The 24058-nt window shown below is 41.8% G+C and overlaps 1 protein-coding gene across 3 annotated transcripts in view; it reads left to right on the top strand.

Moving 5' to 3' along the window:
* Positions 1-24058, top strand: part of LOC126915740 (protein groucho-like) — a 153519-nt gene that overhangs the window by 2922 nt on the left and 126539 nt on the right. Inside the window, exon 1 of one of the 3 annotated variants that reach the window (XM_050720702.1) lies at positions 8284-8475. The exons of the other annotated variants lie outside the window; for them this stretch is intronic. Within the exon in view, the coding sequence (XP_050576659.1) occupies positions 8473-8475 (3 nt within the window). The 5' untranslated portion in view covers positions 8284-8472. Of the gene's footprint in view, positions 1-8283; positions 8476-24058 lie in introns of those variants that run through there. 3 annotated transcript variants of the gene reach the window in all.

Here is a 24058-nt window from a genome sequence, read left to right as displayed (position 1 = left end):
CCCTGATTCGGTAAATATTGATGCGTTTAATCGGCCCGTTTGCCTCGACGCTTGTGTAAACGCGGTTCGGTACTCGTACAGATGAAAAAACTTTTGTAAACTCGATGAAATCGAATATATGATACGTCTATCTTTTTTTTTTCATTCCTTTTATTATTTGTTTTGATTTTGTGTCTCGTTTTTTCGCTGATAATATAATATCGATCTAATAAAATACGTGCAAACAATGCGATCGAATTTCACGGAACAAACAAAGACATTTGACTTGGTAAATGGCAGGGGAGGGGAACGTTTTGTAAGCAGCGTGGAACGATAATCGGGGCGATTTTAAGCTTCGAAGCCGTTCGACGCCACGCTGCACATGGTAATGCGTTGTTGGAGGCACGCCGTGCCGGGACATGCGAGCCGAGGCGAATCGAGTTGCGCTGTCGGCACGGAAATATGGAATCACAGTGATATCTTGAGCGTCACGTCGTCCATTATGCTGATGCGCCCGGTAAATTTCACGCATTATACTCCCATTATATGTTTCCTGACCGAGTGGAATCGCGATCTCGTGCTCCCGTTCGCGGTAATTACACGCTGCTGCTTCTTGTTCACCGGTGGGGAAAGAGAGGAATAGCAGGGGAGGAAGCGATTGTTTTAATTTCTGTCTCGTCCCATCGCTGCCGTGTTATTGCTTTACGTTTATATCTCCTTTCACCATGTATTTGTTTATTTCCTCTTTTTTCTTCTCGTTTTACTTCATCAGTCATTTTTCACGCATACACACAGAATGGTTCGATCCTATCGTTGACTCGATATACCTCTGTGCGTTTGCTCGTTGATACAATTACCCACGTTGAACGAACGCGACGACCGGAAAAAATCGTTTCGCGCGACCTACTGTATCGACGAAAGAGCAGCGTGTCTGACTGGGTTCGATGGAGTATAGCCAAATTGTATTCTCCTATAACGTTTATTCGGCACCTGGGGCGCGTATTTCTTTCCCCTCCGGCTCTCGCCTATGTGACGCGACATATTGTCTGTTCCATTACTCTCTGAACTGGCGCCCCGAGATTCACTTACGCTGCCCGCTCTCGTGTTATTCTACACGAGACCGCGCTAGTACGACCGTAAAAATCTTGTCGATAAAAAGGGAACGTTGTATCGGGCAGAGGGGAGAGCGTATCGAAGTGCAGTAAAACAAAGGGTGAAAAAAGAAAAGAAGGGAAGAGGAAGAAGTGGAAGAAGAATAACGCAGACGGCTCGTTTCCGATAAGAACTTTTAGAGAACGTAAAAAGACGATTCTTCGTCGATACGAGAATCGTACTGTTAAGGTTCATGGAACGGATACCGATAAAACGATTTGATTTGCTCGTGCACGCTCGCCTAGTTTTCTCTTCAATAAGGCTGAGATAATTAAATGGACGAACGCCCTTTATCGCCGGCTTCCCGTTTATAATTGCTATTTGTAAGAGTTTTTAATGGGTCTCTCGATAGTCGACCGTACCCGGGGGCAGAGGGAATACAGAGATCTGAACTCTGGCTGAAGTAGCTTATTACGTTAAATGGTTTTCTTTCCGATATCGGAGGCGAATTAATCAGCGAAGATAGCCGTGGATCTTCTCTCGTGCTTCTTTTTATATCTTTACTTCCTCACTTCCGAAAAAAAAGTAGATCGGACGAGACAGTTTAGCTTAGCTTGGTTGCAGGTGCTTGAGGGGAGGGACGTATAATCCGAGGGTAGCCGAGCGAAAGAGACGAACAACTGCAACTGGGAAAGCATCCCTCGTCTCTGCCGAAATAATCCCCCTGACTGGCGCAACAATGGCCAGAAACGAACCCCCGAGCGTGAAGCGTAATACCCGAGTCCTCAGGGTGCCGTAAATTGGTCCACTGGGAGTGCAAAGGAGAAGAGAAGAGCTGTGTGGAGTGCTTTACCTATGGACCCTCGTGGTTACTTTGCCACCCCTCCAGTTCCGTCTTCTGTTTCAACAAGGAACATCCTACTCGAGAAATCCCACAGCAAAAGCTCGTTTCTTCTTTATTGCTTTACAATTGTTCTCGTGCGCTCGTCCTTTTCAGAACCATTCGAATCCTCCGCTCACATCGATGTTTTATAATTTACGAACTCATGAAAAATGTCTTATAAATTGCAAAGGTAACGAAGGATAGAAATTTCTTGCCGTCGTTCGATAGTTTGCGAAACATGCGATGAAAATCTTCAACCGAATCGAATCGATGATAACAACGTACCGTGAAGAGTATACACTTCCGGCTTTGCTGCCAGACCGAAGTGCTCGCGATTTCAAAATGCTCATACCGTTGCGGGCAGATGGAAATATGTAAACGTCCGCCGTATCTCGTGGTCAATAAATATTTCCCATCGAGTAAATTTGTTTGCATTATGACAGTAGTGATGGCTTACACGCACGAGAAGGGTTGGATCTTTTCTTTCGCGTTTCGGCGAGACATTCGTGCCTCGTCTGTTTGTCTTCCGGCAACGCTTTTCAGGCAATTATTTATCTTTCGGCCGTGCCCTCTATAGATAGCTCTGGTGAACTGGTAAAGCTGGGGGTTCGTTCTATCCTCGTCGAGCTTTCTCAGACACTGCCCGTTTCAACCGTGCTACAAGGGTTCCTCGAGTGTTCGGAACATAATCCATTGTGCCGGAGCGATTGTGTTTACGTCTGCATGCGTTTTCAAGTGGAATGGAACTCTGCTTCCACCAGGACCCCTCTTCTCTGTTCGGTGCTCGTTTAAATAACTCTCGAATTACCTCCACCATCTTTCACTTCTCCTTTTAACTCCTTCGAAAGGAGAGTTCTACCGTTTCGTACGTGGTCCGGGCAATCTCGTGCCAGTATATATTCCTCGATCGTTTCCTCACCGCTTAATCTTCCGTCTCTGAAGCTGAATCGCTTCTAGTATTAACCTCGCGATGAAGTGGCTGGCAAAGTGGCGATTCCTTTCAAATAGCACAGTTCGAACACTCGTTAAGCAAGCGTTTCGATCGAGACTACGAATTTCTCCATCGTTCCTCCGGTAATGGCTAACGATTCCTCGAATCGTGTTTACACCCATCAACGCTTTATCATCGTTGCACGCAACGTCTTTTCAGCTCAGCCTTAATTATTCATAACATCTATGGCTGCGATAATCGGTCTTGTGATAGATTACACGTGCAATTAACCGGATTCGCGTCACTAATAACTTCTTCCCCCGTGGCTGGCAAAAAAGAATGTAGAGAGCGATGGGAACACGTCCGGGGGGAGGGGAACATCGCGCATTCGATACGGAGGACCGCTCGCGATTTTCACGGCTCGTTAGTCACGGCTTTATAAATCGAACTATCCTCGAGGAAAAAAGGGAAAAAACGTTGTGCCCATACTTGCCTATGCTCGAATGTATGCGTGCACCTATATCCATAGACACACGTATATATCACTGATGAAGAAGGCGCGTATATGTGTATTTCGAGAGGAATGTGCGAGTGCATAAGTATTTCGTGCACGTTCGCCACGAATAATGCGTGCAGGCACTTGGCAAGGAGCGACGGATACCGTGGCGTACCTATACACATGCGCATGAATATACATATAGTCACCACGCGAACGATCACGTGTGTACACGTTTTGCATGTATACAGCGCGATAAATACGCCTAACCGCTTTGTAAACCTCGCTGGAAGGTGGATAGGGGGAAAAAGAAAGTCCGAGGAAGCCTCTTCAAGTCCCCTCGGACTTGCTCGTACAGGAGAATGGCACTAATTGGCATTAGGCTTGGCAGTTTGTCGTGTTCCCCCCTCTTTGAGCCTGCGTACGCTGCTCCCTGGCTCTGCTACATCACGCTGCCGCACATCGGAGCGTTTCGCGTTTCCATGACTCCTCTTCCGTGACTGCAGACATTTCTCTCCTCGCCTCTACCCTCCCCGCACCTTCTGCCCCGCGTAAAATTGCTCGCGGGCCTCTCTTTCTCTCTCCGCAAGTCCATACAATCGGCTATATAGTATTACTTATCGCTGCTGGCGGCACGCACAGATCTGTAATATCGATCGCATATCCACGATCGCGCACCTCTCTCCCGTACACTTTTTCGTCCTTTAATCCTGGCGCTTTGGGACTCTGTAATTTCTCACCGCGGGGGGTTATTATCCTGCACCGGCATCGATGCCACGAAAAATGCCACGGCCTTCATGGACGATTCGGGAACGTGATTCTAAAGGAGTTCGAATAGGTGATTGGCTTTGGTGACTCATTCACCAGGCTCGATTGTAGGCTATACTTTTTTGTAGTATTTATTAGAGTGCAAGATCAGACAGGATATTGGTCAAATTAAATAGAGATATAGGTGATCGTGTTGCGATATTTGTTGAATTTGATGCTTCATGGGCAAATATATTGTTTACATTCCATAGTGAAAATTGATCGTACAGGTGTTTTCAGGTTTTGAAAAATTGTCAAATATTGATATTGATCTGTATTATATTATACAACCGTTTGTTGCATCAGATATCTCCAATATTTTTAATAAAATTGTATATTTGGAGGAGAAAAATTCCAGATTGAAATTCTTATGGTTTTGTTTAGATATTCCGATTTTTATATTCCTGATATTTTCATTTGTTTTGATAGGTAATATATCTGAAATAAATGGATGAGAATGTAAAATGTTATACAACTATTGGCAAATTCATTAGAGGAACTAAATGGAATTTTTCTGATTAATAATCACGAGGATTTTAAAATAACTATTATGGCTTCGTGACATGCTTCAGACCGAATTTAAAGTGCTGAATAATACAAGTTTAAAGCGAACCGTTTATAAGATATTGCTACTCCGAATAATGGCGATAAATTTCCTACTTTTTTTTTTTAGTACAGAATGGTGATTTTGACTTCTATCGCACGACATATTAGATTTGCCAGTCGTTATTCAAAACGGAAGCAGTGGTTAATTTATCGATAACGTTTTACAACTCTTCTTAGAGATTTGAAAACACATTGATCATTTTAGGAATTATCGATATCGTGAATGCAATTTTCATTGATCGGAAAGATTTAACTGTACTTAGGTTGTATATTTCTTCTGATTGATCGAGTGGACATTTTCTCGAGATAAATTTTGTAATACTAAATTATTCAAGTATCTTTCACTTTTTATCCATCCGTAGATTTATATCTTATGAATATTACTTTATTCGCATTTATCGCTGTACTACTATGTTTCATTATTCTAAGATTAGCGTGGCATTAGCTCAGTCTATTTATAGCTATTATATTCGTAGTTTTCGAGTCACAGAAACTTTTTAATTAATTGTAATATTTTCTCTAATTGCCCGAAATTGCACTCATAATGTATTAAAGTATACTTTTAAAAAAAGGATCTTGTTTCGACACCAATTGTGTACTCTAAAATTAACTTCCTCTCTCTAAACCATTCAACATACTCTAAACTAATATTTTTAAACTAATATGACCAATTCTACCCATAGACTTAACTCATAACATAAAAGTAAAGAGAAAACAGCTTGTGCTGGTAGTTAAAACGTGGCACTGACAGGATTTTGCCCGTAACACCTATAACTCTCTACAAGTGAAAATCTTTTTATTGTCGGTGATTTTGCGAAGAACCTAAAACGAAATACTCTAGGGATTTTCTTCCTTGCACCGCGTTTCAAGACCACGAATAGCGTCCAGCCACGAAAACTGTCTGAACGTTTTTCTAGCGATATCCTCGAACGACACTCTCGTGAATTTTCAACCACTGCTCGTTCACTTATATACATACATAGGGTGATCTGGAAAAAAAAGAGCGAAGCAATTTAGGTGTATACGGTGCCTGAAATGAAAATGTTGAATTAGCATAGAAATTCAAAAATTAACTTTGAAAGAGATAAAGTAAAGTAAAATAGCATAGGTATTTATTTAAAGCTTCTTTCATTACTTTATAAAATTGTTTTACGTCCTTATGTTTAAATTCATTTTTCATTGCGGATTCAATTTTCATTACTTAAAAATGTTATACGTATGCTGACAAATAATTTTCATAGACAAATAATTATCTGTCTCTGTATCGTAAAACTCTACGTATGTGTTTGACTTAAATTATTACGAAATATTCCCTATAATTTTCTGATTTTTTAGTACGATAAAATCCTTTAGTAGATAAAAGCGATACCTAGCTAAGACAATCGTGTCAACTCAAAGCGACATCGAACGCAGTAAAAGTAAAACTTATTTGTAAAAATGATTTGGGATATTTTGATTAATTAATTTTTAATTTCTGGTCGGCTATAATTTCTTCTCTCGATTTTACAATTACCGTGTACCTCAAAATTACTCGAGCCGTTCTCTCTGGATCACCGTGTATATACGCGTCTACACAAGGATATTCTTTCCGAATACGTCTATCCGGTCGGCGGCACACTGGTTTTCCGCAAACCCACCACGCTATGCAAATATTTGTCGGACGTTCGTCGGGCCTGGTGCACGCTCCTTCTCCATCTCCTTCTGTTCCCGGTCGTCGTTCACTCTGACGTATCTCTTAGGCCACGTCGTCATGGATACCATCTACAGACGGCCGTGGAACGAAGGAAAAGAGAAACGTCCAAATATTTGCGTTCGACTAGCGCACACGGATACTAATCAGTTTCTTTTAGGCGCAGGACAGTGACACTGGCTGGCCTGAAACTCGCTGGACAACATTCGTATTGTTGTTCTGTTACTTCTGTTACGAGTCTATCCAGATATGCACACGATCGAGATCATAAAAACAATCCTATAGGTATTCTCGTGGCTGAGTGTAGCTCGTATATAGCTTGCAATGTAGCTGGATGTTTTTGTGGTTTTTGGGAATGTTTTCTTTGCAGATACCTTATTGACGTTGAATCATGTTACGAACAATTTTTTTTGGTAACTACATTTGCTGCAAATCTGATTCTCATTATAACGCTATAACGCTGCTTAATAAGAGTTATTATGTATTTTTATCGTTGGTACATTTGTACATTTATCGTTTATTTGATCAATAATTAATTAAGGTGCAATTGGCACAGCAATTAAAGTGCAGGGTTAGAAATGTCTTTGTCGTGCTTGGCCGAGATCTCGAGTCCTTATCCCCTTGAATCTCTGTCAGTTTGCTTGTGCTGGCGCCCCGTTATAGGTAAAATAAATATTGTATATCGAGAATTTCCCACAGCGGAAGGAGTCACCTGAAAGAAACATAACGCCTTTTAACTTCAAGGAGTCTGCTTATGTAAGTTGTAATGTTCGCCGTTAAACGATACCGGATTAAATTTTCGAAACAGTCGTTATTTCAAGGCAATGGAACAAATAGTCTAACAGCTATTTTACGATCTCTTGAGTGTTGGTTTCACCGGCAATGTTAAAAGGAACAAAGTATATATAAAAAGAGGTCGCGACCGAACGACGCCAGTTCCATTGTCTTCGACCAATCATCTTACCATTTGTGATTGTAGAAAATTGACGAGGAAAACTCGAGCTGGAAAAACTCGCGGTTTGTCACGAATAGAAAAACATATGGTAATTCATGGAAATGTGTATTTGAATACTTGTAAACATCTTTTCTGAATATATTATACGCGTTATGGAAGGGGTAATGTATGAGGTACAAGATAATACGACTACTATGATCATATCGGAAAAGTTTGAAACAAATACGAATATTTATATACGGAAATTACACGATGTTTGAGTTTCTCTTCGTTTCTCATTTACATCTAAATTTCATTGTATGACTACACAATTAAGATTCGGTTCTCAAGAAACTGATATCTTGCTTTCATAAGTTCTAAAGTAAATTTAAAAAACAGGCTTCGTAATATTATTACTCTTCTGCATTTTTCAATTTATCAAGTGAATATTAATAAACCTTGGAATATTTAGTGGCACTTCCCGTTAGCATTAATTATACGTTTATGATGATCATTCACATTGCATATTAATATTTTAGCAAACACACATGTTGTAGTAAGTATCTGATAACTTCTATATACATCTTTAGATTGGTTCTGTCCGCTCTCCACTATTTAGCAATCAATTAAATTGTAACTGTCCAGTGAGTCGCGAACCTTGGATCTTATTAATGCACAAAGTGGAAGGTTGATTAAAGAATTCTAGTATGATTGCGATTTTGTTAAATTTTTATTTAAAATTAGTATGATGGTAATTTTGAAATCTTAGTATGATTGTGATTTGTAAGTCTCTTGTTTATAGTCTATATATAGGTGTTTATAGTCTAGGAGTCAATCTAGGGAGTGTGTTTTCGTCAACGTATTTTGTGACGTGGGAATGTGTATGTCTGTCCAATCGTGTGACCGTCGAAATGTGCGCGTCTCGCAAGTTGTGCGTCATGTGCGCAGCTTAACGTCCCATTAGTCTCATCGTCCTGTGGTCTACTGCCGAGTCCTTGGTGTCGAAGTTTGTGAAACGTTGTTTGCTATTAAGTGGATCCATCCAGCACTTAAAATGGTAATTAAGTCGTAAACGTGATCCGAGTTGTAAACCTTATAATGTGACAATGTGGAAAAGTTTTCAAAAATAGCAGACGCGCTGTCCGTATCGTAAACTTGTGATAATCTTGAAACGTAAATAATAATAATTATGATACTCGTGACTAATTGTAGTGTTAATGATATTTCAAAGAGTTTTCCACGGTTAATGTCGAAATACCTTCGTCGTCTATTGTATAATAAAATACAGGAAGCCTTGGATAAGCTCATTTTCAATACAGTTCCGTATCATCGATGTCAAACGAATCGGATATATTACCAGCCTTCCTCACCGTGAACTCATCCTCTATCTTCGTCTTTGCTTCTACGTATCATCGTCCATCTCTATCTCCGTTTCTCCGGCTTTTATCAGTCGATTGAATATCGATTAAGTCTGTGCCGCTTTCCATTGCATAATTGAATCGTATTCGTGTTAATTCATCGTTATATCGGCTCGTTGAAAATAAATTGTCACGTTCCACTTCAGTGGCTCGAGTTTCTAGAACTAATCTGCATAGCACGTGTTCTTCTCTCGTGCAAAGCAGAAAAAGGAAAGAGGAAAAACGTTTCACGCAGATAGACAACGAACCGTTGTAGCGGTTTTTGCATAAAGAAAAAAAAAAGAGAAAGAAAAAGAAAAAAGAAACGTACGATCGCGATTAGAAATTCTGTTTGTTAGTTTGCAGAGAGTTGTTTTAAGCTTGGTTAATGCTGAAAAAATCTAGGAAAGACGAGAAGTGGCTGGCTAAATGTGACCCAACCGGATCGAAGTTATCCACTCGTAGTTCACGCTATCGGATTATCAAATTCCTGTTTACGGTCGTCGTGTCAGGTCACACGTAAATGCCGAGGGCCTGGCTAATCCAGTCCTTGGTATATACTATATACCACTCATCAAGTATTCCAACGACAATCGTTGGGAGCCCTAACCGTAAACGACCCTCACTGAGCATCTCCCTTTCCCCCCTCCCCAACTGAACAACACAGAAGGGGTCCCTATTATTTTCCACGAGGTCGTCCGTGACCACCTCGGGGGTCCCTCTTCGTGATCGGTCGTAATTTTTGGAAGCGAGCCGCGACCCTCGAGGGCTTTGGGGCGTTAAGCTGAATTAACATAAGAGCGTGTGTGCAAACAGAATGGCTCGGGGACAGCGTGTCCGAGAGCGAGACAGCGTGACGAACGAGACTCCGTGTTGGCCAGAGACGGAGAAAGCGCCGGGACGTGGCTCGATGAATGGGGAGAGAGAAGGGAGAGCATGGTGGGAACACGTGTCCCACACGGAGATAGTTAATTACTCGTTTGTGCACGCTGGCTCGCTCGCTACCAGCAGCCAGCAGGCTAACTGAGACGGAAAATCGGTGAGCGTCGCCGACGAAGCAGGATAGAATTATATACTTCACTGTTGCGGGAATGAGAGCAGTCGAGAGCTTCGTAGAGGAACGAAGGAGTGAAACCGCTCGAACGAGAATGGTCACTGGAGCGAGAGAGACGAGAATAGCGCACGGGCACGGGGATCGAAACGAGAGGGAAGATCGTTTCGAAGACAGAGACATCGGGCTGGTGCGTGACTGCCGCGGGAGGGAGACAGGATATTCCTGTTTCATCGGGCCGTCGAGACCTACGCTCGCCACACGAAGGTGGAGAAGGTGGCAGCGATGGAACAGGGTATACGAGGAGGAGGCGAAAAACGAGGATGAGGTTAATGATATACATGGGGGCTACCGTATACTACCGGCTCGATCCCATCTGTGGCTACCTTGTCTCCTTCCCTCGCTTCTTCGCCTTTCCTTCTTGCACTTTACAGCGTCTTACTTGCACCGCCGTTTCCTTTTCGGAAGCTTCGTATGCTTCTTTCGCTCCTCACCGGCGAACAACGTTATATACGTGTACCTGTAGCACTCTCTGTTCTCTACGTGCCTAGGTTATACGACTAAGGGTACGGGTTCTTACGTGTTAACACGTATTCGATAGTGTTATTGAGTCCGATCTTTGCACTTGATGTATCGCTTTTGATTAATCCGGAAAGCCATGTAAAAGGATCGCGTTTGTCAAGATTAGATAAAGACGGAGCACGTGTTCTAATATTAGACGTGGGCGCGAGGGATTTATCGGCTCTTTGAATTTATCATTTATTTTGAAACGGTGGAAAAACTGTTAGACGTCGGAGATTAATATGTTTGGTTGTGAAGTAAATCTTTAAAGGAAAAGTCGGATAGTTTACACGTGTACGATCATATCTTTATTCGCTTTTTTATAATGTCATGTTTTTAAATTCCTATTTTCTGTTCATTCACAAACAAGTGTAATTATGTCAAAGGATTGTTTTAACTGTGTTAGAGTAAAAACAATCGTACGAATCGATAATTTTAATCTAAAGCTCGTTGACGATATCATAAATAAAATCACCTTTATAAATTAAGATAGGGTGTGTATAATTGTCGTTTTAAAGGTCCACGCAGCAATTTACAACAACAATCTTTATAAATAAAATACTCAAGCGTGATTCGATATATTTTATCCACAAGAGCGATAAATGTAATGAATTAGTTTCCATCGCAGTCTCAAAAGCAAGATACCGTTTATTTTACAGTTATAGTAACCCTTCGGACATAATCTGAGTCTTGCGCTTCTTCGATATTTATTTATACTGCTGTTTCAACAAATCAATAATCGAAATAATATTTATTATTAAGAACTGAAACAAAATTAAAAGCTAAAATAAAGAATCAATTCCGATATGTAGTGGAATATATAGATAATACAGTGGAACGACCGTAGTCTGTGACAAATGTGATTCGATGAAAATTCGAGTAGCTTAATTACTCCACACACACACGCTAAAACCAAGAAAAGATAGTGCTCGAATATTTTCCCGTCGAATAATTTCCAGTAGACACACGCGCACGTATAGCTCTTTGATTGTTACTCGTACAGGATTCGTACGAGGCGATTTCTGATGCGTACGCAGAGGCAGAGAAGATTGTGCAAGCACGCGCACAATACGATTCCGCAGCCAGTTTCGTAGTCGCTAGAGCGAATATTGGTATTCGCTACCAGCGTTACAAGACTGCGCACGCTCTGGTGACTTTTCGAGCGGCAGAACGCGCGTTCCGCGGGGAATCCCAGTTGTTTGAGCGGGAAGAGGGACAGGAACTATGCGCGGTGAACTCCGTCGCAGAAATGCAAGCACATACACGCATCACGAAGTCGAGCGAATCTCATGCGGCCGGATCTTCTCTGTTGTGCACGACTCTGTTTACTCGTACCATTTGTGTAGACAATGTGTCGTGATATTTGTAATTTGTACGTTGATGGTTTAAAAAACGTGGTCTTCTTTTTCCTTTTCATTTTGACTCTATCTATATTCTTAACTTAATTAGTTAAAAGGTTGATTAAAAGGTGACGTGGATATGTTGACGTTTTGAGGCAATGACACGATTTAATATTTCTAATCTTGAGAAATTTAAAGTTTGATACGTTGGTACAAATTAGTTGATATTTGAGAAAACAATAATGTTGTTCACTTTGTTTTGATTCAAGATGAACCAGACTGTATACTATTCTAATTTTTGGAACACGTAGTTCACAGAGGAAATTCGAAGGATAGTTAAAATTCTTTATTTGAGCCACTCGGTTCAGAATCAAATTCATGAATTGAAAAGTTTAAGGAAATTTGTTTTTATTTATCTTAGAGTTTTATACCATCTTTTCGTGATATATTTTTTCTTCTTTCCATTGAATCTAAACTCTCGGACCCTCGTTGTCCACGCCACGGTAACAAGATGTATCTCGTTTCTTTTTTTCCTTTTCTTTCCACTCCTTTCTTGAACACTTCACGCTGTCTCGAAACGACTACGAAGTCAACTCGGAGATAATAATAAAAAAGAAGAACAGCAAAGGGGAAAGAGGAGAGGAAAAAAAAGGGAGGAAGTACATAGTTAGGTCGCCGAGACCTCGTCGCGTAGCTACATTAGCTGCAGCTTGTTCGCAGATAAAGGCAGCCACGCTCTTAAAAACCCTCGGTCGACCGTTGTCGGGAGATAGCTCCGATAATGGCTCGACATCCAGGAGACACGAAAGACTTTTCTCCCTATCTTCCTTGTCACGCTTATACATTTATCTGGTTCCGTTCAACCCGTACCAATCATAGCCCCGAGAAACAGGTTAACGACTGGTCTGGACATAGAAAAACAATTAGAGGCGGTTCACCTCGTACCATCCATGAGAATGGAGAACTTATATAATTTCGTTTCGTTTTGGTTTTCTTCCCTTCTTTCGGATACGTCTGGCATATTTTCTATCAACGAATATTCTAATTAATTCTGCAATTTTTTCCTGAATTGTTCTCTGATGTATTTTAAATTCCTCATGATTATTGTACAAGTAATTTTCCATAGTTGTTAGTTATTTATTGATAAATTCCACATTCGATCTTGATTCGCTCTAATTTGTATTGTAATTTCTTCTACATGTAATTTTAAATAATATTTTCGATTAAAATATCTGCATAATTCTGCAGCGTGTATTTTAGACAAATTCTATCCAAACGTGCGTTACGATTGGTTTAAAAAAAGCTTTAAAAATTGTAATTGACGCATCAAAATATCGAGCAATTGTCTGATCCATGGTCCTTCAACGAAGCGTCAAAACGCTTGCGAAATGTAACAGAAACATTTGCTAGGGGCACGCGTGTATTACACATATACGTATATATATATGCGAAGCCGGAAACCAAGGGAACGGTGTTAAACTCACGACTCAGCCACGCTGAACGGTCGAACGACTCCGCGAAGAGAGTTGTTTTGTAATCTCTCGTTGCCTCTCGACAAATCGTGGCCGCCGGTGATTCACATAAATCCCGCATTTACGGCCACGTCGAAACAGATCGTTGAGCACATACGCGTGCCATTCTCCGATTAGAATCGCAATTTAGACGCCACGGAACGATTCTTCTCGAATTTCATTGCTCGTGTGCTCACCCTCGTAGGGGTGAGCGGAAAAAGAAGGAGGGAGAGTGGCCACGGATCCACCCTATAATATCGGATAACGAGATTATCGTGAACCAAGCAAGAAAGTGGTGGTGAGAGCCGTGTGGCCGTCCTGTTCGAGAAATTTCATTTCGACGTGACCGTGCACCCTGCACCCTCTAGAGAGAAAAAAAGGCGATAGTATGGTGACGGTATCGGATCAGGGGGATAGGTAAGGGTGACATTGTCCGTAAGTGTCGAGGATTGAAGCGAGCCCAGCCTTTTCAAAGTCCCCCTGGCTCGTTCGGTTTGCCAGTAATTGTAACATATTCACCCCTGACGCAGTCAACCCTTATGCAAAGTTGCCTCGAACATTGTGTCGGCTCTTAAAGGTTGCCAGGATGAAACGAGCGATGTCGATGCCTGTTTGGTTTATGGGAAGAAGAGGAAGAATCATAAACCAGGAAGATGAGTGGTTCTATATAGGTTTCGCCTGGTTGAAATTATGAGATATTTGGTATGATAGGTTGGCTTTCGGCAATTTATAGTATTTGAACAGTGAGTTGGGCCGATTTGTTTGTCTTACGATATTTTTAAGTTCATAATTCAGCCTTTCGTGTATTTTATACGCGACTCGCGTACGAGATTCAGAATTTTGAGAATTATAGAGTTTAGTTTGCCAGTTAACGCGAAATTCAATCCACGCATTCGCTGAATACGATTCAATTCTAAAATTATAAATTACTTTTATAGTTTTATACTTTCAATACTTGACATTCAGAAATATACATCTCAGCCCTTGCTATAACAATCCTTACCAAGGATTACAAATATTTTCCAAAATGTACTTGATATCGAATTTAAGAGAATCTGCTTGTTAAAGAGGGATGATTGGCGCACTGGTCGGTAGACGTAATCCCGAGAAAAATTTGACTTCACGTACCACTAATAGCGTACGTGTGTGGTTCTACGTGGTTGTATAGGTGGTTATATGTACTGTAATACAGAGGTTGGTTTTGGGTGCTCGTATAAGGACGACCATGGAGGGGTAAAAATGGGGTTTATGACTGTAACAGATTAGGTGGCCGAACTACCAGGGTGGTTCTTGCCGTGCTTCCTATTATCGTAGAGCTTTTGTACCGTCATGCTTTTGTTGAAACGTTCTGTCTCTCTCTTTTTCTCCCCTGCTTTCGTTTCAAGCAAGAAAAGGTATGAAACGGACAGTGAAAGAGAGAGGTCGTTCCAGGGGTTGGGTGGCACCGGGCTACGACAGTTGGCCGATATTTGAGCTTCCTTTGTGTCGCTAAAGTACCGCGCCCCATTGGCGTAGCTCGGCTCGGAGTTTTCTCGTGGCGCTTTTATCTCGTGCTGCTTTTTCGCGGCAACTCTCTACGGGTTGGAAGCGCAAGGGTGGTTGGCGTAGACGGGAACGAGGGGCTGGAAAAGATAGGCGTCAGAGGTGGGGAAAGACAGAGGAGATTCGACCAGTAATTACCTGGTCCACTCGGAGTAGACGAACCGTTGCTTTTGGTCCTTTGTTCCGCTTCTCTCCGGCTTCTGTTCATTTAATCTTCGTTCCGCTTCCACGTGTTTTTTTAAACCCTTCCTTTCCTCCGCTTGCTCGCTGTTATCTTTCACTCGACGATCACGACGTCGACGTATAACTTCTCTCCTTTTTTTTTTTGCTCGTTTCTTCTTTTCGTTACCAGACAACGTTACCTTCATCAACCTTGTTCGCTTTACGTCCCGTGCGTAGTCAATTACGAAGCTTCTAAATAGAAACATTATGATGTACTTTTGGGAGGAAGAATGTTGTAACGTGGTGGATTAAATCGTTAAATGAACTTATTAATTGATCTAACTGCAGCTGGAATCGTATGCTTCCTGGATGCTTGTAGACACCTTCGTCAGACTGGAAAGGGCCTAAAAGGCGAATATGTTAAACCCGTATCACTTTTTATTTTATGATAATTATATATTACATAGTAAAAGGAAATATTTATGCATATACTGAAAATTAACCTCTGTAGCTGGAAAAAGAAAAGTACATGTGTAGTTTTAAATTAACATATTACGCTGCTGACAAGGTTCAAGAGCTTTATCTCCCCTTGCATCTTTTTGAATTTCTGTTTCGCCGATCAAAACTCGTGTTCTTTCGAGTCCGATTAATTTATAACCTCGCTACATCCTTCCCATCAAGGCTACTATATGAGCCGCTCAAAAGCCACATTGATCAACTCCATAAATCGAAGAGTACCTACAAGTAAATGATGTTATAAATAGCGTTCTTCCAATGCGCCTTAAAATTTTCTCCTGTTTCTGTCATCTTCGTGCAATAAGTACACTTATCGTGGAAGTAAGTCATTTGTTTTTCGACAATCGAACATCGATTTGTGGCGACACTCAACCTCGGAAATTTCCAACGGTTTCGCGGCACAAGGCGCGTTATCTTAAAAGCGCTATGCCGACGAGCCTTAGGTGTCATCGATATCCCTACGGCTCCTTCGCCGAATTTTCGGGAGACCGCACACGTGGCAGTCGTCGCGGACTTCTAAACAAACGCGCGCGATATCGATGGCTAACAAAAAAATGAATCAGCGTGGTTTTTGAATCAAAGAGATTCAGTCTGCCCTGAGCTGCGAAGTGCGAAGGTTTACGCGAAACGAGCGCTCTACTTCCAATAACCTGCGTTAAGCACTGATCGTTACCAAGCGTGCTAACTGTTAATTGTTAATTGTTACTTGTGTTAATTGTTGTTTGTTGCTTGCTGTTATTGGACGTCAGTTGTTAAGTTAATAAACGTTTTTTGTTGAAACATCTGAGCATTCCTTCTACACCTATCACGACATACCACTTCAGATCGTGTACTTACGTAATAAAATTAAGCAATTACGAAAAAGTGGAGCTGATCGATTTGGCTTCTGAGAGTACTCACATGGCAAATCGATTGGATTCAACTCAGGAAGTTCGTACTCTTTCTGCACGTTGATAAAAACTTGCAAGAACGATCGATATCGACGGCAGTCATCCAAAAAGCGATCAAAAGTTAAAGAGAAAGTGATTGCACGATTCGTTCGGAAACACCGTGCGTCCCCAACCATTCCTTTACCGGTCACGAAACCATTCAGTCATTGAAAGGAGATTTACAAGGCCCGCGATACTTAACAGTTTCCGAGGCAATCAAGCCTGGTTCACGCGCACGCAACGGGGCCGTGCCACGGAAACGTTAGTAATTTGTGTTTAACTTTAATTAGCCAGAGGGACGGGGAGGGGAAGGAAAAAGACTGTCGGTGTCGGGTTTACAAGCAGTTTCCACGGTGCATTTACTTGGGCAACATCGAGTGCATAAGCGTCACGGGTGCCGTGTTATTAAGTTAAGTCGGGCCACACTATGGTATGCGCGGACTGGCAGAGTTCCGACAAGCAGCACAGAGAATACACAGCTGGTCGTCGTCGTCGTAGTCGTCGCCGCCTAGCAGCTTCGTTGTCGTCGTTGTTGTTGTCGTCGTCGTTGTCGTTGTCGTTGTCGTTGCCGTTGCCGTTGTCGTCGTCGTCGTCGTCGTCGTCGTCGTTGTCGTCGTCGTGGTGTTTGAGGTTGTCGTGGTGCGCGCACGTGAAAACGCGATGCAAAGCGTACGTGCAAACACAAACGCATGCACGCGTGCTGTGTATACACACGCGCAACTCGCAGCATAATAGATAAAGGGCGGGTAGAGAAAGCGTACGCGGACGGTGAAACGGCTGGCAAAGAGGAACGGAGAGAGAGAAACAGAGAGAGACGTGACACGATGGTTGGCACGAGGCGCGAGCGAAAACGAGGAGGTATGAAGCGGTAGAGAGAGAGAAGAGGACGGACGAGCACACAGAGCACTTATCCACGTATCCAGCTCTCTGCAGTGTGACGTTATTTCACGAGAGCACCGATCGTATCGCCTTAATTGCTCGGCGGGTTAAACTGCCGCGGCCGCCTCTTATCGACGGATCTGCACGAGTGCTCGCCGGAACGAGCGAGCCAAAGCGAGACACCGATTCAAAGGGAGAAAGATGGGAAGAGGATGGTGGTAGAGGGCTGTCTGGTGTGCGGCGAGTGCATGTGTGCACGTCTCTCCGAGTGTGTCAGGTGTTTTCAGCTCGATTCACATCGCTTCGAACGGGCTGCGCTAGCCCGCCACCGGAGAATAAAAGAAATTTACCGTATGGATATGTCGAGGCAAACGTGCTGGCGTTTCTCTTTGATTTTGGGACGCGCACGTTTCTCTGCCGTCGATACTTGCTATTGCCAAGACAATGAAAGCGACGATAAAGTTGCCTTTTCGCGTAGCGCGTGCAAGGAGATACAGGTGTCGAGACAATGCGTGTATCGCTTGATTCGTCGATGATGGAAAACGTCAAACGAAAAGACTGAGAGAATAATAGGGGAGTTTTTTTAAGGTTATGTTTATCTTTTTTTTTATATAAGTGTACGGATTAAAGTTGTTTTTTATTTTTCTTTTTGTTAGATTGCGGGAAGGGTAATATGTAAATGAATTTTTATGAATTATGGTTGAGTTTGTTACGCGCTAGAAACGTGTAGGTTGCAATCTCGCTTTTCCTTTATTTCATTACGTAAATGTAAGATTAAATAAATTAGATAAGCGAATCATTCAGAAGACAAATTGATCGAATAGGTTCTCTAAAAAATTGCTTAGAACTAAAAGGCTGCTCTTGATGAAATTATGTATGGCTCGAATACAGTTAATTAACAATACAAACGTAGTATCGAACAAGTGAATAATAAAGCGATAGAACTTCCGAAGCCTTAGTAGTGGATCTACTCCTCGACGACCTTGAATGCCCATTGATTTTGAACAGGCTACAAAATCATACGAATTAACGATTATATCTGCACAGCGTTTTACGAGTACATAACTTGAATATACTCTTGCATCACGCCGTACATCTCTCGGAGCAATAATCTAGAAGCCCAGTTTCGCTCTCTTAATGCCCCATTACACGTTGCAAAACAGAGTTTCGAAGAGGTGTCTGAGTTAATGGAACTCGATCATCGTTATACCATCACGAATTCGAATAACACGCTCTGATAAAATCTCCATAAGAAGACAATCAAACATTCTGCTATCGAAGAGACATTCACGCGTACCTTATCAAAACCGTATAATTCGTTCGAAATGATATAGTAAAGTTTCGCTCGTTTTAACTGGATACGTCGTAACGTGTAACCACTTATTAAATAACAAAGGTGGTGTGTCGCGTGAGTTCGATGCTTTACATCGTCGTCACAACGTTAACGATATGGAAAATCTCGCAAGAATTACAGTTTACTCGATTCCAGGGATTTAATTAATTTCATCGCCCTCGGGTTTGTCGATGGCCCCGAGCGTGCTGGCAGCTTCGAGTTCTGGCCATCGATGCTCCATTCTACCGTTAAAAAATTACCAACATCGTGTTGAAACAATTTATCCACGCGGAATATTTCCGGAACGAAACAACAACGAGCTGCCCGTAAACGTGATAATAAAAGCAGAAACGCGCGTTTACGTGGGATATATATCGTCGACGGTAAAATCGATACGTGAATAAAATCCTTCATTATCGGGAACGAGAGTAGAACGAATCGCGCACAGTCAGGTAACACCGGTAAAACTATGCTCCCGCATACCAAAGAATTATGAGCGCGAGAATCGTTCCCGTTCCGCGATAGAGAGACACATGAGAGGCGGTCGTGCGATCATTGCGCCATGCATTATTTATGTCATTCCGTGTTCCGCTCACAATGTGGGTCTACGAATCAAAATGCATTGCTTATGCAAATGTCGGTCGCGCACCCGTAGTCTCGGGGTGAATTCACAGTCTGCTTCGGGGAATAATCATAATGATCAATAAGATACACCAGCGTCGACGAGGCGTGCATTGTTTCCTTGTCTCTCCGCCTCTGGGTCGCCTCTTCTGCCTCGCTGTTGCTTTGTTCCTCTTCGTGCTTGTTCTTAAATCGACTCCTCTCTCTCTCTCTCTCTCTCTCTGTACAGGGTGCTCCAGGATTTAAAAGGCAAACTTGGTTTCTATGTTCTATGGTCATAAAAAAATATTATATAGACATAGATAATTTAAAGATTCATTAGAAAGTTGTAATAAAAATAGGGAATAAAAAAAAGAAAGATTCTATGACATTCAATTTTATTCACCGCACATTGAATTTGTACATCCGGATAAATGGATAATTGAACGAAAAAAGGATGTATCAAAACATTATTAATACGCGTGGTGAATTAAAACATGCTTGGTGAGACGATAAATTCAATCTTTTTATCGATGTCACTTTCATACCGATAGAAGTGACACGAACATTTTGAAACGTAGTACATATTAACAGCTGTTAAGTCGATTCTAAATTTATGTGTCTTGTAGCAATTGCAAGTCTATCCTCTTCGTATTTTCTTCTTTTATTATAGCTTTTTAATAGAGTTTTAAACGATCTATGTTTATGTAATATCCTTCGCTCGATCGTACCCATAGAATATACTAACAAAGTTTTGCTGTTACATCTTGAGACACCTTGTACATTTCTCTCCTCCTTTCTCTCCATCCATCTACTTCTGCTTCTCTGTTCGTTGTTGGTTGCTCGTCTAACCCTCGGATCCTGTGTTCCTCTCTTCGTAGTTCATGCAAATCTTGAGGCGCATTGTCTGACGATATTAGGAGAACTGTTATCGCGTTGCATAATTTCCGTGCTCGCCGGTGTTCGCGGCTTTGCCGAGCCAGAGACTGGTAATCCGTTTGTATTCGAGCGTCGAAGCAGACGTCCTACCGTCTCTTTGATCGAAACAACTTTCGCGGCGAAACGGCGCAGAAACTGCGAATCGTGGAATTATAAACTCTCAGCCGACTGTCGACGTCTGACTGCAGGTTGCCGCCGTTTCTTCCACGAGGGCGACATTTCACGCGTTGCGATCGAATTTCGATTATGAAGTTCGCGTTGCACCGTGTTCGATGATTCGAGCTGTCGGTTCACCGAGAATCGCAACGAAAGAAATTAATACGATGCGATCGTGGAATGGGGAAGGTTGCATGTTGATTTGCGCGGTGGAATCGTCGATTAAGCGACTCGATCCAGGCAGACTCGATTAAATTCAGATCCCGCCAGAGAAATTACCCGAGCACTTTCTTATTTGCGAAATTATTACTTTGTACGCGTCTCCATGGATACTTTGTATGTAATTTATTTATCATCTTATATCTCACGGTTAATATTGCTTCATTACAACGGACTGTTAACGCTCTCGATACGATCCTTGTGTATTTTTATTTCCAACGGACGAGAAAACCATGTAAGCATGATTGTGGATCGCTACACGATCGTTCCGTTATGATCGCACGTAAAAGGAGAAAAGAGCAACAGCCGATTTCACCGTGTCCGTTTTGTTTTGATAAATGAATATCCGAAGTGAGATACTTCTACCTTTTACATTTGGTCGAACTGGTACAGCGACAGTTTGAATAATCGATTGAGATTATCAAGTCGAGTGACGTTTAATTACTTGCATACAGCTTCTCTCAATAAGGTAGAATCAAAACATACGATACAGTTGGATTTTCGTTATATATTAGGCTGTCCGAAAAGTTTCTTTCGTTTTAGAAGGAAATAATAAACGCACAGTGTTTTTCGTTTTATATTAGTTTATTGAATTATGCACGAATGTAATAATAGAAATAGAACGAAATGGATCATATCTAATTCAATAAAATAATATAAAACAGAAATTGTTGCTCATTTATTATCACCTTACTTTTTTTTTATTTGGAATAATTTTACAATCAATTCTCATTGAGAATTATAAGTAAATTATTCTAGCATGATACTATATCGTGTTTAATAAGTGTTTATCGTGTGTTTGATTCTAGTTGAATCTAATGCTTAAATCTAAAGGGTAATGTCTTTTTAGCCTGCGGATCTGATACGTCTTGTCAAGTAATTGAGTAACTAGTGAGTTTTGGTAGTTGTTGTCTTATGTCATATCTATTACTGAATTTGGATATTTCTTCTTTGACTGTGGGTATCTTGAGGTCGCGATGTATTGTTTCGTTGGTAACATATCAAGGTGCATCTATTAAGGATCTTAGAGTTTTCGATTGGAATCGTTGAAGAATTTCTATGTTGGAATTACTTGCTGTTCCCCATAGTTGGATTCTATAGGTTCAAACAGGTTTTAATATGCTCTTATATAGCATTATTTTACTCTGCGCGCTTAAGTTGGAACGTCTGCCAATGAGCCAATAGAATTTTTTAAATTTTGATTTAAGTTGTTTGGATTTATCTATGATATGTCGCTTCCATGTCATTCTTCCGTGCAGGATCATGCCCAGATATCTGACTGACTCTTTGTTTGGCATTGGATTTATCATCTTATGAAACGAAACTTTTCGGATAACCTAATATATATATCTTTATTATAAAATTAAGTCATCAATTTGTAGAGGATAATTAACAGTTAGGTAGATGAATTTGTGATAGGTAAACCTTGAAAACTATCAAAAGATGGAATGCATAAAATAGGTAATAATAAGATAGTTACGCGGAGAACTTGCTGTACGAGTTTCATTGTGGAAATTCGTGTACGAACCTCGAAGACCTTGACCAGCGGTGAGCTTTCGAACTATGGGAGTGTAAGTCGGTCCAGTTATAGGGCGAATGCGGTCGGCTCTGGTCGTCGGGCGGTTTCGGAATCCGCGCCACGTGTTGGTGGTTTTGCGGTGCGAGGAAAACCGCCAGCCCTCGAAGCTCTTCTCTGTCATTCTCCATTTACCCCTCTGACCTTCTGCGCTATCTTCTCCGGTTTAGCTGCGATTTTCTCCTAAACTTTCCACACGCTGAATCTCCTACAAGATGTTCCTCGGTGTGTTTGGTACTTGGTACCCTTTGATTAGCGCGAAATTACGAATCACGCGGAGGAGTCATTGCGATAATTCGTATTTTGCTTTCACGTTTCCTGTAATTGTGTTTCACACATAGTTGAATAATTGGCGATGTCACGCCTATTTTTAAATTCTCCTTATTTTTAATCATCGACTCTCGATTGCAGGTTTCCCATTTTTATTAAAAAGATTACGTACATGGTTCAATGTAATCGTAAAATCGCATGAATATTCTCAATGACGAGATTACACGCAGTGAAACATTCTCTCGCAGCAAGATACTGAAGCTTAATGGAAATTTCTTTTAAACGTTAAATAGACCTTTTAAGAAGCTGAGAATCCTCCGCGCGCATTTCCTTACTGAATTAATGGTTTGAAACCTGCTTGCTGGAAGAAGTCGGTGTATGTACACTTTTTTCAGTCACCTTCACCTGCTCACCATCATCCTGCCGATCGTGTCTCCATTTACATTTCATCGTAAAACATCTGGCGTGTTAAAAAGTTAAAACTCAAATCAAATTGGTGAGCAGGGCTTTTGCCTGAAATTACATCTCGAAAAGCGGTCGGAGATAGCCGTATCGATCGTAAATCAATTACATCGAACGAAAGATGGAGCGAATCGTACTTTTATCTATGCCACCGTAATTCCAACTACCTTCGACTTTTTGTTTAATTATTACTCGGCAATTATGGTAATTAAATTGGCGACCGGGCGACGATGCTTTCACTGGCCGTCGCGTTCAACGCGTTAATATGTATAAAGCTCGCTTGGCCAGTCACCGAGGAGGGAAAGAGAGGGAAATAGAGAAGGAGAGCGAGGCGGCTTATCCGGAATCGATTCGTGAAATGATTAATGTATCTTTAGCGGTTTGACGCGCGTGTTTCGCTTTCACGGAAGAGGCACAGCCGGGGACACGGTATAGAGGGCCCTTAACTCGGCCGATAATGCATGCTGATAATCGGGTCTTTAGTGGACGCCAGGATCGATGGAACTAACGTAATTAGGCGCGCTGATATGCGCCACTTAAGCGTACTTGAGTGGCTGCAAACGCAACTGATTGGTTCTGTTGCCACTATCCGCCCTAATGCTCACCACGACACGCTCACCTAACCTCTCTTACTCTACCTTTCGCTCTCTCTCCTTTTCCTTTTCTCTCAGCCTGTCTATCCTATATATCTGTATGTCTATCTGTCCGTGATCCATAGATAATGCACTGTGTGCGCCGTCGAGTTATTACAGTCGCTAACAAACATCGGACGAAAGAGAAGTCAGGTTCGTGCTCTTCTATCTTATTGGAATTCGTCCCATTAAACGTCTTGCCGATCTTCCACGTACTCAGCCGGAAATCGTAGCAGACGACGAGCTGCTTTGAGAATAAACGGAGCATCGAAACGAAAGAATAAACGAGACGTTTTATACGGGCCGATAGATTTCTCTACTGCCGTGGACGCGAAGAAAATCGCGTTGCGCGTCGTATCGACTCGACTGCCGTTTTGTTCGCTCTTTCTTCGACGCCGGCCCAGCAAGCCAGTCAGCCAGCCAGCTCCTTTTTACGACTGGTAAAGCATCGGATCTTCTATATAACGTGATGTGGACAGAAAAGAGGACAGCCAGTCGGAGATAATGAAATCGGGAAAAGTAGCGAGCGACTTTTTGCCAAATCGTGGATATCTCGTTTCCCAAT

This window comes from Bombus affinis, chromosome 4, assembly GCF_024516045.1.
Source record: "Bombus affinis isolate iyBomAffi1 chromosome 4, iyBomAffi1.2, whole genome shotgun sequence".
NCBI lineage: Eukaryota > Metazoa > Arthropoda > Insecta > Hymenoptera > Apidae > Bombus > Bombus affinis.
The sequence above is the reverse complement of the archived record's forward strand: the minus strand, read 5'-3'. Positions and strand labels throughout refer to the sequence as shown.